At 44.3% G+C, this 12,529-nt stretch overlaps 1 protein-coding gene across 1 annotated transcript in view; it reads right to left on the bottom strand.

The window, feature by feature from the left end:
* cdk17 (cyclin dependent kinase 17) overlaps positions 1-12,529 on the bottom strand; it is a 31,973-nt gene that overhangs the window by 2,268 nt on the left and 17,176 nt on the right. Inside the window, exons 3-13 of the mRNA XM_058077034.2 lie at positions 11,588-11,752; positions 8,825-8,958; positions 7,422-7,547; positions 7,073-7,129; positions 6,871-6,985; positions 6,555-6,649; positions 6,337-6,399; positions 6,113-6,236; positions 5,904-6,024; positions 5,724-5,821; positions 5,546-5,651 (exon numbers count right to left, since the gene is read on the bottom strand). Of these exons, the coding sequence (XP_057933017.2) occupies positions 5,546-5,651; positions 5,724-5,821; positions 5,904-6,024; positions 6,113-6,236; positions 6,337-6,399; positions 6,555-6,649; positions 6,871-6,985; positions 7,073-7,129; positions 7,422-7,547; positions 8,825-8,958; positions 11,588-11,752 (1,204 nt within the window). The remainder of the gene's footprint in view (positions 1-5,545; positions 5,652-5,723; positions 5,822-5,903; positions 6,025-6,112; positions 6,237-6,336; positions 6,400-6,554; positions 6,650-6,870; positions 6,986-7,072; positions 7,130-7,421; positions 7,548-8,824; positions 8,959-11,587; positions 11,753-12,529) is intronic.

Here is a 12,529-nt window from a genome sequence, read left to right as displayed (position 1 = left end):
ATGAAGTCAAAAGAACTGTCTGTAGACCTGCGAGACAGGATTGTCTTGAGGCACAAATCTGGGGAAGGATACAGAAAAATTTCTGCTGCTTTGAAGGTCCCAATGAGCACAGTGGCCTCCATTATTCGTAAATGGAAGACGTTTGGAACCACCAGGACTCTTCCTAGAGCTGGCCGGCCTTCTAAACTGAGCGATCGGGGAAGAAGGGCCTTAGCCAGGGAGGTGACCAAGGCCCCGATGGTCACTCTGTCAGAGCTCCAGCGTTCCTCTGTGGAGAGAGGAGAGCCTTCCAGAAGGACAACCATCTCTGCAGCAATCCACCAATCAGGCCTGTATGGTAGAGTGGCCAGACGAAAGCCACTCCTTAGTAAAAGGAACATGGCAGCCCGTCTGGAATTTGCCAAAAAGCACCTGAATGACTCTCAGACCATGAGAAACAAAATTCTCTGGTCTGATGAGACAAAGATTGAACTCTTTGCTGTGAATGCCCGGCGCCATGTTTGGAGGAAACCAGGCACTGCTCATCACCAGGCCAATACCATCCCTACAGTGAAGCATGGTGGTGGCAGCATCATGCTGTGGGGATGTTTTTCAGCATCAGGAACTGGCAGACTAGTCAGGATAGAAGGAAAATGAATGCAGCGATATATAGAGATATCCTGGATGAAAACCTGCTCCAGAGCGCTCTTGTCCTGCTGAAAAATGAACCTTCGCCCCAGCCTGAGGTCAACAACCCGAAGCACACAGCCAAGATCTCAAAAGATTGGCTTCAGAACCACTCCGTGAATGTCCTGGAGTGGCCCAGCCAGAGTCCAGACTTGAATCCGATCGAACATCTCTGGAGAGATCTGAAAATGGCTGTGCACAGACGTCTCCCATCCAACCTGATGGAGCTTGAGACTTATTGCAAAGAAGAATGGGCAAAACTGCCTAAAGATAGGTGTGCTAAACTTGTGGGATCATATTCAAAAAGACTTGAGGCTGTAATTGCTGCCAAAGGTGGATCAACAAAGTATTAAGCAAAGGCTGTGAATACTTATGTAAATGTGATTTTTTTGTTTTCTATTTTTAATAAATTCAAAACATGTCAAAAAAACTTTTTTCACATTGTCATAATGGAGTATTTTGTGTAGAATTTTGAGGTAAGAGATTAATTTAATTCAGTTTGGAATGAGGCTGTAACATGACAAAATGTAGAAAAAGCGAAGCGCTGTGAATACTTTCCGGATGCACTGTATGTGTATGTCTTAACCTGATGTTTAAATCAAAGAGAATGACTTCAAAGAAGTCAGTGCAGTGGCCTTCCTGGGGGTCCCGCTGGAACCAGCTGACGCCGGGGCTTGCCCTGGTGTCATGGTTGGTGCTACCTCCCTGGGTCTGTCCTGGGTCGCGGGCGCCAACGTGCCCTTGGGGGGGCGTTCACCGGCCTCCAGGCGGTGGGGTCCGCGCTGCTGGTAGCTGGAAGTCTACGGTGGTGGCTTGGGGTTGTTGCGCTGTGGTGGCTGCTGCGGGGACCGGGCTGTGTGTTGGGAGGGGGCCTGATCCTGCTCATGGGGACGGGGGCCTGGGTGGCGTGTGGGGATGGGGAGCATGCTCCTCGGGGTGGGGCCTGATGGGGGGGCGGTGCTCTTCCGGGCGTTTGGGTGTCTGCTGCCACTGGTCCTATGCTCTGCCGCATCGCTGTCCCTGTCTTTGCCCATCCCCAGTCTTGCCTTAGGGCTCGTCGGGGATGGTTCTCCGGTACGTGGGTGGAGCGCTGCTGGTTCTGGGGGCGGGGGGGGGCTGGCCCTCCCGGTGGATGGTGGGGTCCGTCGGTGGCCTTGCGCTGGTCTTAACTCCTCGGCTCTGGTGCTTGGCCTCCCCGTGACTTGGAGCTATGGCTCTCCCTCACGGGGGTCAGCTGCCCGGCGAGTGTCGGCCGGCCCAGTGGAGCGCCTCACCACTCGCCTGCTCGCCCCCTCCGCTTGCTCATATGCGGGCCTCCTCCCCTCACCCGCTCCTTTGTCTGCCACACTGCCATAGCCCTGATGCCGTGGTCGAGGGGAGTCTGGGGGTGCTATGCCTTGGAGGTCCGTACCTCCCTGGGCTCGGGGCCTGGTTGTGGGTCTGGGACCCCTGGGTCCCCCGCCCTGTGATGCTCCGGACGCCCCACCCAGGGACGTCCACAGCATGTGCTTGCATGTGTGTGTATTGAGTGGATGGGGTGTGCATGTGTTTGAGTTTATTTTATGTATTTATTGTTTTAAATACTTAGATAAATAATGATTAGTTTTATTATAATTATATATACAGTGAAGAAAATAAGTATTTGAACACCCTGCTATTTTGCTATTTCTCCCACTTAGAAATCATGGAGGGGTCTGAAATTTTCATCGTAGGTGCATGTCCACTGTGAGAGAGATAAACTAAAAAGAAAAATCCAGAAATCACAATGCATGATTTTTTAACAATTTATTTGTGTGATACAGCTGCAAATAAGTATTTGAACACCTGTGTATCATCTAGAATTCTGACCCTGAAAGACCTGTTAGTCTGCCCATTAGAAGTCCACCTGCACTCCATGTATCATCCTGAATCAGATGCACCTGTTTGAGGTCGTTAGCTGCATAAAGACACCTGTCCACCCCATACAATCAGTAAGACTTTAACTTGTAACATGGCGAAGACCAAAGAGCTGTCCAAAGACACCAGAGACAAAATTGTACACCTCCACAAGGCTGGAAAGGGCTACGGAGCAATTACCAAGCAGCTTGGTGAAAAAAGGTCCACTGTTGGAGCTATCATTAGAAAATGGAAGAAGCTAAACATGACGGTCAATCTCAATCGGAGTGGAGCCCCATGCAAGATATCACCTCGTGGGGTCTCAATGATTCTAAGAAAGGTGAGGAATCAGCCCAGAACTACACGACAGGACTTGGTCAATGACCTGAAAAGAGCTGGGACCACCGTTTCCAAGGTTACTGTAGGTAATACACTAAGACGTCATGATGTGAAATCATGCATGGCACGAAAGGTTCCCCTGCTTAAACCAGCACATGTCAAGGCCCGTCTTAAGTTTGCATATGACCATTTGGATGATACAGAGGAGTCATGGGAGAAAGTTTTATGGTCAGATGAGACCAAAATAGAACTTTTTGGTCATAATTCCAATAAGCGTGTTTGGAGGAAGAAGAATGAAGAGTACAATCCGAAGAACACCATCCCTACTGTGAAGCATGGGGGTGGTAGCATCATGCTTTGGGGGTGTTTTTCTGCACATGGGACAGGACGAGTGCACTGCATTAAAGAGAGGATGACTGGGGCCGTGTATTGTGAGATTTTGGGGAACAACCTCCTTCCCTCTGTCAGAGCATTGAAGATGGGTCGTGGCTGGGTCTTCCAACACGACAACGACCCGAAGCACACAGCCAGGAAAACCAAGGAGTGGCTCCGTAAGAAGCATATCAAGGTTCTAGCATGGCCCAGCCAGTCTCCAGACCTGAACCCAATCGAAAATCTTTGGAGGGAGCTCAAACTCCGTGTTTCTCAGCGACAGCCCAGAAACCTGACTGATCTAGAGAAGATCTGTGTGGAGGAGTGGGCCAAGATCCCTCCTGCAGTGTGTGCAAACCTGGTGAAAAACTACAGGAAACGTTTGACCTCTGTAATAGCAAACAAAGGCTACTGTACCAAATATTAACATTCATTTTCTCAGGTGTTCAAATACTTATTTGCAGCTGTATCACACAAATAAATTGTTAAAAAATCATGCATTGTGATTTCTGGATTTTTCTTTTTAGTTTATCTCTCTCACAGTGGACATGCACCTACGATGAAAATTTCAGACCCCTCCATGATTTCTAAGTGGGAGAAATAGCAAAATAGCAGGGTGTTCAAATACTTATTTTCTTCACTGTATATATACAGGGCTCGACATTAAAAACCAAAATGACTTGCCCATGGGGAATCCTTAAGATGAGAACTACTTGCCCGAACTTGCCCCATGTAAAATGAAAAGACTGCCATAATATATATATATATATATATATATATATACATATATGTGTGTGTGTGGGTGTGTATGTGGGTATATGGCCATATAGATATACGGGGGGGGGGGCTCTGCGGGGGTCTGGCGTAGGGCGTTCCATCTCTACCGCCCGGTCCTCCATGGGGCAGTGTGCCCGGGCCTCTTCTGTCCTGGCCTGGGCGGTCCTATGTCGGTGGTCAGGCCTGGGGTTGCCTGGGGCGGGCCTGGTTCTGCTTCCTGGGGGTGTGTGGGGGGCGGGAGGCGGTGCCTCCGGCCGTGGACGGGCTCCCTTCCGGCCGGCGGGGGCGCCCCTGTGCCCACGGGTGTGTGGCCTTCGATGCCCTTCTGCCCTAGTGGGGTATGGTCTCCCGCTGGTCTCGGGGGTGCGGCTCTCCTCCGGCCTGCTGGCGCCCTGTTGCCGGTTGGGATTGCTCCTCCATGGCCTCTTGCTGGTCTCTACGGGGAGTTGCTTCGGGGGCGGGTCTTGGGGAGTCGGCCCTGGCTTTGCCCACACCCACGGGGGCGGAGGATCTCTGGCGGTGGGGGCTTGACCTGGCTGCGCGGGGCGGGGTTTGCTGGGTGGTAGAAGGCAGTCTCTCTCCTTTTGTCATTTTCAGTGACAATTACACATTCACACACTCGCATTCACATACACAACACACCTCCATATGGGCACTCACAGCACATGGGTGCTTCTCTATACAATCTACTATCGTATCCCTGATGTTTATATAGTATTTGTATGCTATTATTACAGTAATAATGATGTCAAGCAGTGAGATTTTAATTACTGTAACCGTATGGTTGCAATTGTGTTTACTATCATGGGTCATGTCTTCATCGTTACTATTGCTACTGGTAAGTTGGACTGTTTCATTTCACTGATATCATCTCCAGTGTGACCCTTAGCCATCATTGACATTTAACTGTTCTGTTTGTCACTGTTGTTGTTTTGGGAATTCTTGTTGCTGCTGTTTTTGTCTCTCCTTCTACTGCCCCCCCCCCGACCCCACTTTTCTCTTCTCTCCTCTTCTTTTCTGTTCTTCTTCTTGCTCCGGTCCAGTCACTCCAAATGGCATAACAAAAACATCAAATAACGGCAAATAAAATTTCATGGTACAGGGAAGTTGTAGCCAACACCTTTCCTGACACAGAGCAAATCTGTCTAGCATGTAAGGGCATTTAGATCAACAATACTATCTGCCCCAATGGCTGGACGGGACAAAAAAAAAAAAAAAAAAAAAAAAAAAAAGCAAAGGCTGTGAATACTTATGTAAATGTGATTTTTTTGTTTTTTCTATTTTTAAGAAATTCAAAACATGTCAAAAAAAACTTTTTTCACATTGTCATAATGGAGTATTTTGTGTAGAATTTTGAGGTAAGAGATTAATTTAATACAGTTTGGAATGAGGCTGTAACATGACAAAATGTAGAAAAAGCGAAGCGCTGTGAATACTTTCCGGATGCACTGTATGTGTATGTCTTAACCTGATGTTTAAATCAAAGAGAATGACTTCAAAGAAGTCAGTGCAGTACCTGGGAGCATGGTTGATGAATGGCTGAGGTTTGTATTTGGGGAAATTGTAGGAATTGAACTCCTCGATGGAAGATATTCCCGGCCAGTTCTCTTCCGTCGGTGTGCCTGGAATCAAAATAAAAACATTTTGCAGATCAGACAGTGTTGGGATTGAATTGATTCCATTTTGGATCTCACCAAGTAACCTGAAGATGAGGTGGAGCTCATCCTCCACTGTGGAGCCGGGGAATAGCGGCCGACCTGCAGCCATCTCATAAAATATACAGCCAACACCCCTATAATCACATGCAAACATACACAAGTTGGTGATATTTTGGATAAGCTTTTGGCCCTTTGCAAAATCAAATAGGTTCTTACCACATGTCAATCTGTGTTGAATACTCAGACGATCCCAGCAGAACATCAGGAGGCCGGTACCAAAGAGTCACCACCTCGTTGGAGTACGTTTTGGTCGGGACGGACTTTGCCCTTGCAAGACCTGTCGGCCCACCACAAACGTCAACAGAAATCAAAATAAGGAAAATCCATCAAACAGAACTTTGGAATTTTTGGAATGTCCTCCTCACCAAAATCAGCCAATTTAAGCTCTCCTTTCTCATTGATGAGGAGGTTCTGAGGCTTCAGGTCCCTGTGGAGAACTTTCCTCTTGTGACAATATGACAGTCCACGCAAAATTTGGAACAAGAAGACCTGAAATAAAAGGATATTTATTTTATTCATTATAAGTGAATTAAGGTTAGAAAAGATGAGAAACAACAAATCTCCAATTTAAGTGATAGGTGATTCTCACCTTCACATTGTGCATGCTCATTATGTTTCCACAATCATCCATGTACTGCTTCAGATCCTTATCCTGCAAAACAAAACAAAAAACAAGCATGAAAGAACATTTTAAATGATCATTTCTGACAAACCCAACTAAAGAACTTTGAATAATAAACACATGTTGTTTGGTGACGATGGGTAACAAAAGGCTGAGTTGCCCTTGTACAAATAGCAGGCCCTTACCAGGTACTCAAACACGAGCGTGAGGCTCTTGTCGGTGTGGACAATGTCGTGTAACGTCACAATATTGGCGTGTTTAAGGTCCTTCAGTAATGATACTGCAGAAAAGAATAAATAGTCAGTTAAAAAAACAAAAAACAAACATTGTGATTTGACCCATATCGAATATCATTTTAATTAACTAGCAATGTAGCTACTTTCGTTATGTTTGCAGCACTCTAAAAGCAACCTGGTTCATAGGAGAATGATTTATATTGTATATATATATATATACATATCATCTTGTGAAAAAAAAAAAATCTGTATCACAGTGAATGACCTTCTCTGATAGCAGTGCATGGCGCTCCTTCCTCGTGCTCCAACCGGATCTCCTTCAGGGCCACAAGGTTGTCAGTCAGCTTACTGCGTCCTTTAAATACTGTAGCGTACGTTCCCTTGATGGACAATAAACATAATTAATGTGTTACAAGTATGATGATAAAATGTAGCTTATATTTTGGTTTACTAGTGTCTTTCCTCACCTCTCCCAGTTTGTCCAGCTTAATGTAGGTCTCCAACTTGCCAAAACCAATCTCCGACTACGAAAAGATCATGGAGACATAAACATGCAACTGTATTACAGGGAAAACCTCCTTGATTCTCTATCATCGATCAGTCTAGGAGAATGCAAAGAACAGCTTTATCAGACATCTTTTTGTATCTGATGACGATCATCTTTGACTGGTTAAACAATGTAAGCACTTGTGAGTCCAGATTAATATATCTCAGGCTCACGTTGGGCCAGTTGCCATGGCAACAGTCTGCTGCCAGTGCTGCGAGCGCTGCAGGGCTATAAAAGTGGCACACACACACACACACACAAATATGTACCAGCGATGCTCGACGTGAGCGGCGGCTGAGTGGCTGATCGAAGGGCGGGCTGGTGAGCTGCAGCTTCTCCAGGTAGCCGTCGGGAATTCGGATGTCAGCAGGGAGTGACAGACGCTTGTTGAGGTCCTAAAACAGAAAGTCACATATATCTAAGTGTGTCCCCTTCAAATGTCTTTACAATCTACACAAATGCAAGACTGAATCCTCCCTTGTTCACTACATGTGATCACAGAAGTGTTTGTAGTCCTTATTCATTCACAATGCACACACCCATCATAAGAACACTTGCACAACAACAAGCTACACGTCTCATCTGATTGCTACTGATGGGATCTATTCTGAGATCAAAATGAAACCAACTCTAATGATGATGAAACGCAGAGAAACGGAAGTGAGGAGAGTAAAAATAGAGAGATGCTATTGTACGTACGTCTTTTGCCTAAATTTTTTATTTTTTTTTTAAAGAAGCTAATAATATTATGTAAGTGCGCCGCTTGTTTGCCGCAAAGTGGTATTTCAAATTGAACCTGCAATAATGAGGGGACCTATTATGCTCATTTTCAGTCCTTTGTATTGAGTTTCTGGACGCCTATAGAGCAGCTACATGTGATAACCCAACAGGAAGCTTTGTAGATCTTCCAAAATCTGCACCTATTCCATCTCAGAAGTGTATTCACTCAAGATTTTCCAGCAGGAAGATGCTTTGACTCGATGTAATGTGTAACAGATTTTGTAAATGCAATTGTTGCACAATTGCAAGTGTCAATTGCAATTGTTTCTTAAATGTGTAAAACATAATTTCAAATGTATTGAATTAACTATATATTATAGGGTTAAGAGTATAAAAAAGATCCATTATTTGCATTTTTTTTTGCCATTTGCAGGGATGGGGTCTTGGAACTTGTTGTGGTCTGCCAGTAGGGGGCATAAGGCCTCCAAGCTCAGCATTCCACTATGGAACAGTATGTGCAAAACACCCCCTTCATGGTTTAAGCCCTTCTAAATGAGCAGAAGGCTTTAACATAGCATAACAAAGACCATGTTTCTCATCTTTATCAAACGATATGAATGAGTGGACTTCAACTTAAAACTGCAACCAAACATGACAATAATCTACCCTTTTATACATCCTAGCAGAAGGAACATATAGACCACATGTATCCCACCAAGCTTTCTTTTTAATTATAACCCTCCGCCGCTGTGGTCCTGAGGGAGCAGCACTGATATCGGTATGGTGACACCCAGACACAGCGAGAGGCCATTAGGAGGCAAGGAGAACCCCCACCAGCTCCCATGAGACGGGGTGGCAGTGATGAGCAGATGAGAAGGAGGGAGGGTAACGGCAAGACCATAAACATGTCCGTTCTGTAGAGCTGTGTTTTATGTCGATGAGACAAGATTACCTCCATGGAGATTCGCCGGTGGACTCTGTTCCTCAGACAGACCCCTGTCGGGGATTGAACCTCATCAGACGACGTCCCTGATGCTTGGTCGCTTTCTCCATCTGATCCCATCTTCAGGTTCTCATGCACAATGTCTAAAATGGAACACAAACACAATCTCTATTATAAACAATATGATAGCCGATGGAGAGTGAAGACTTTTAACACCTCAGTAAAAATGTGCTTTCTAGGCTGTAAACAAATTAATAAATTGAAAATTGAGACGGAAAGTGGCAGTGTGATTTATTTTTGCTCATAAAATACCAATCCCTGAACACCCACAATGCACTGGGCTCACTGCCAGACCGCAATTATGGGCTCTGGCTCCACGGAGAGAAGCCAAGATCTTCTAAATATCCCCTAGAACAAATACATAGATACATAAAATATAACTTCCAGTGAATTTCGAGTGCAACTCAAAGGGGTGTAATGAATGCTAGGGTACTTGACAATGTGCATTGTCTATTAGGTACTTAAGCACACTTGGTATGTGACCTCATCATTTTTAAAAAGGCCATTCTGATATCCACTCAAAGTTAATGTAAATGAAAAATGTGCCCATTCATATAACTCTGCACCACATCCTTCATCCAACCCCATTTACCTCCCACCGTAAAGACACACATACACAATCAGTAAGTGACCGCAGCGGAGTCACAGCTCTCTGTCATCACAGCATGCAGTCTGTTAGCAAGAATAATGACTCAATTCTTTTCGAATGTTGCTCATTCCAGAGATAGTGGAGATATTTCTTCTACAGGTGATCTGTCGTCTATAGGTGGTAGTGCAATGAAAAACATGTTACGCAACTTGACAATGTCACTGTAATAACTAAATATACAGAAATGCAAGCATGTAGAGGAAACTCCAGATACAGTAAATACAGCATGCACACCCAAATCAAATGATGCCCTCAGCTGCACAACCTAAAATTAGTACACAAATTCAATTGTGTGTGAACCAGCATCATTATATTTCCAGGAAATAGTTGAAAACATGGGTTTGGTCAGTGGATTTTCACTCAGGTCAGCTACTGTACGTGTGGAGGACTCATGATAGGCCTAAAATGAAAAGGGACCATGGAAATACACTCAGGAATTCCAGAAATTCCACACAACATAAATGTGAACCTAAAATTGGATGGGCAAGGACACATGACACCAATGTGTTTTCCTTGAACAATATTTTACAAGCTATACATGAGTACCTTATTAGTATTTTACTTTTTAATATATTGTCCTCTTTCTTTTGTTTCCGTCATCACTGCATAAGTCACCTACCCATTGCAACACATTCTCTATTCTTTTCTCTTTGAATAGAAGATGGTGACATTTAAACACAGGAAGTGAACAAACCTAACAACGTAAATGTCAACATGTAAAAGATATGGAGGGAATTATCAAAAATAGACATGGAGAAAGGGGGTAGAATGAAATACAAAAACAAATACCAATAATATTAAAAAAAAGTACACACTGGGAAGTTTCTTCCTCACATCCTTTTGGTTTCTGGGATGTCTTTTTGATATCTTGGTGCAATGATGGAGCTGAGGCATTTGTACAAAAATGCTTGCTATAGTCTACATAAATAATACAGTGAGACTATTTTTCTTCCAAATTCCTTACTAAAAAGCTTCTGCCACCCACAGACAGCAAATCTTACCCTACTTTCTTTCTTCTACTTCACTGAAAATGTTCAATTTTTGTCACTTCTGTGACACTCATCTACATGTTTATTTCCATACTTAAAAAACACTTTCACTTCTCGTTGAGCTTTTCACTTTTTAGTGCTAGTGGGTTTGTACATACTGTGATCCCCCCCTGGAACTTTTAAAGTTGAGGGTGCTGCGGTTATGCTTGTGAGTTCATTTTTGATCAAGAAAATAAAGTTTGCTCCAGCATTCGACACTCAAACACCTGTTCTTTGGGATTCAACCGTATGTTTTAGCATCTGCCTTATAATGCGGTGCGCCTTATGTATGTGTTAAGTACAGAAATAGACCCCATAATTTGGACTGTGACTTATAATTAGGTGCGCCTCATGGTGCGGATAATACGGTAATCATTTTTAGAATATGCAGAAGGTCTATTTAAAAAGAAGAACAGCGGGCCAAAAATGGCACCCGGGTCGCACTTTGGACAACCCTGCAAGTCCTTCACATTCAACCAAACAAAACAAACCAGCTCCATGCAACAACATTAAAGCTACTTTGCAATCTTTACACCAACATGGTATTCTTCATACTTAATTACAATGTGATTATGGTGCACCATCATCCTGCTCAACTGCCGTTTTTTATATTCACATTCCTGCATATGGGCTCGAGTCCGGAACGAGGCCCTATAATAGAACCATGTACAAAGTCACAATCAAATCAACAGTGACAAAAGCAGCTTTAGCATTCGATATTCACATCAGAGGCTTCCGGTTGTCCCACACCTCCAATCAAAGTGAGAGGTTGCTTCATCATGTTGACAGCTTCTCGCTTCTGACTGTCGGGATTATAGACACGGTTACACCTAGGTTGTGATGAGTCACTTCACACAAGCTCCATTCGAAACCCAGGCAGGGCAAAGGTGGGAGGTGCCCTGAAAATATCAGGGTAGGAAGACGGAAATCTCACAGCCGTGACACTTTTCCTGTTTGTCCCCAGATGCCATCTGTTCTCCAAGCTGGCCATTTCCACTGTGTGCATGTGTGTGTGCAAACGTGTGCCTGCCTCACCCAAGCGACTGCCATTGCGTGGTATGGACATGAAGGACCCCAGGGTGCCGCCGATGACGCTGTGCGGTCGTCGAAGCGGTGGCTTCTTGAAGGAGCCTGTGTATTGGTGCAGGAAGGAGTGCATGCTGTGGGAGGTTGGAGGGCGGCCATTCCTCATGAAGGGCTCTGAAAGAAAACAAGGACAGTTAGAGGTTGTGTTTCAGCTGTTGCATCACACTTGCAGAATATTTCACTTGAAATGCATGCTGAGATTTGGTTTGTTTTTTTTAATCAGTATAGCTCAAATGAAGGCTCAAAGTGCCTTTGTAGTTCAGTTACAAGGTTGTGCAGTCTATTGAAGTGTTTAATGGTCCCCTAGAATACAAAATAGAACAGTATTTTCTGTCCCAAGACCCGGGAGATGAAAATCGATCATCTCCCTCACTTGTGTGCTCCACTTAGGAGAGGACAGGGACCCAAATGTCACTTTTAAAATTCTGGCGAAAAACTTCCTTCCACATGAAATTGGAAGCTAGCTAGATGAGATGTATACGGTCATCACTTTGCAGAGAACAGCTTTGCAAAAAAATGTTAATGAAAAGAAGCAGGCTTCACTACACATCTCAAAATAAAGCTCTGGCAACTATTCAACAGTGGTGGGAGCTTGTAAGATTTATCATTTAGTTTTTCTTCAGCAAATAAATGTTGCATAAAAGCTGTGTAGCTCATGTAGCTATGTGTCGTGCAAAACAACAGGACATTAAAGTTGATCTGACCAGAAACTAACTTCAGGCAAAAAGGCAATTTTAGGGCAATATACTCTCAATACACTATTGTTGGACCCCTCACACGTATTTAAAATAGTTGAAATATATTAAAATAGGGGAAACTTTAAAATAAGCTAAAGCAAACAGAAGGCAATCAGCCCGTTTAAGCAACAGATGGAAGTAGCAGAGATTCTGC

The sequence above is a fragment of the Doryrhamphus excisus genome, linkage group LG2 (genome assembly GCF_037039965.1).
Source record: "Doryrhamphus excisus strain RoL-2023G ecotype Guam linkage group LG2, RoL_Dexc_Guam_v1.1, whole genome shotgun sequence".
NCBI classification, from domain to species: Eukaryota; Metazoa; Chordata; class Actinopteri; order Syngnathiformes; family Syngnathidae; genus Doryrhamphus; species Doryrhamphus excisus.
This window is presented reverse-complemented; position numbering and strand designations above follow the sequence as displayed.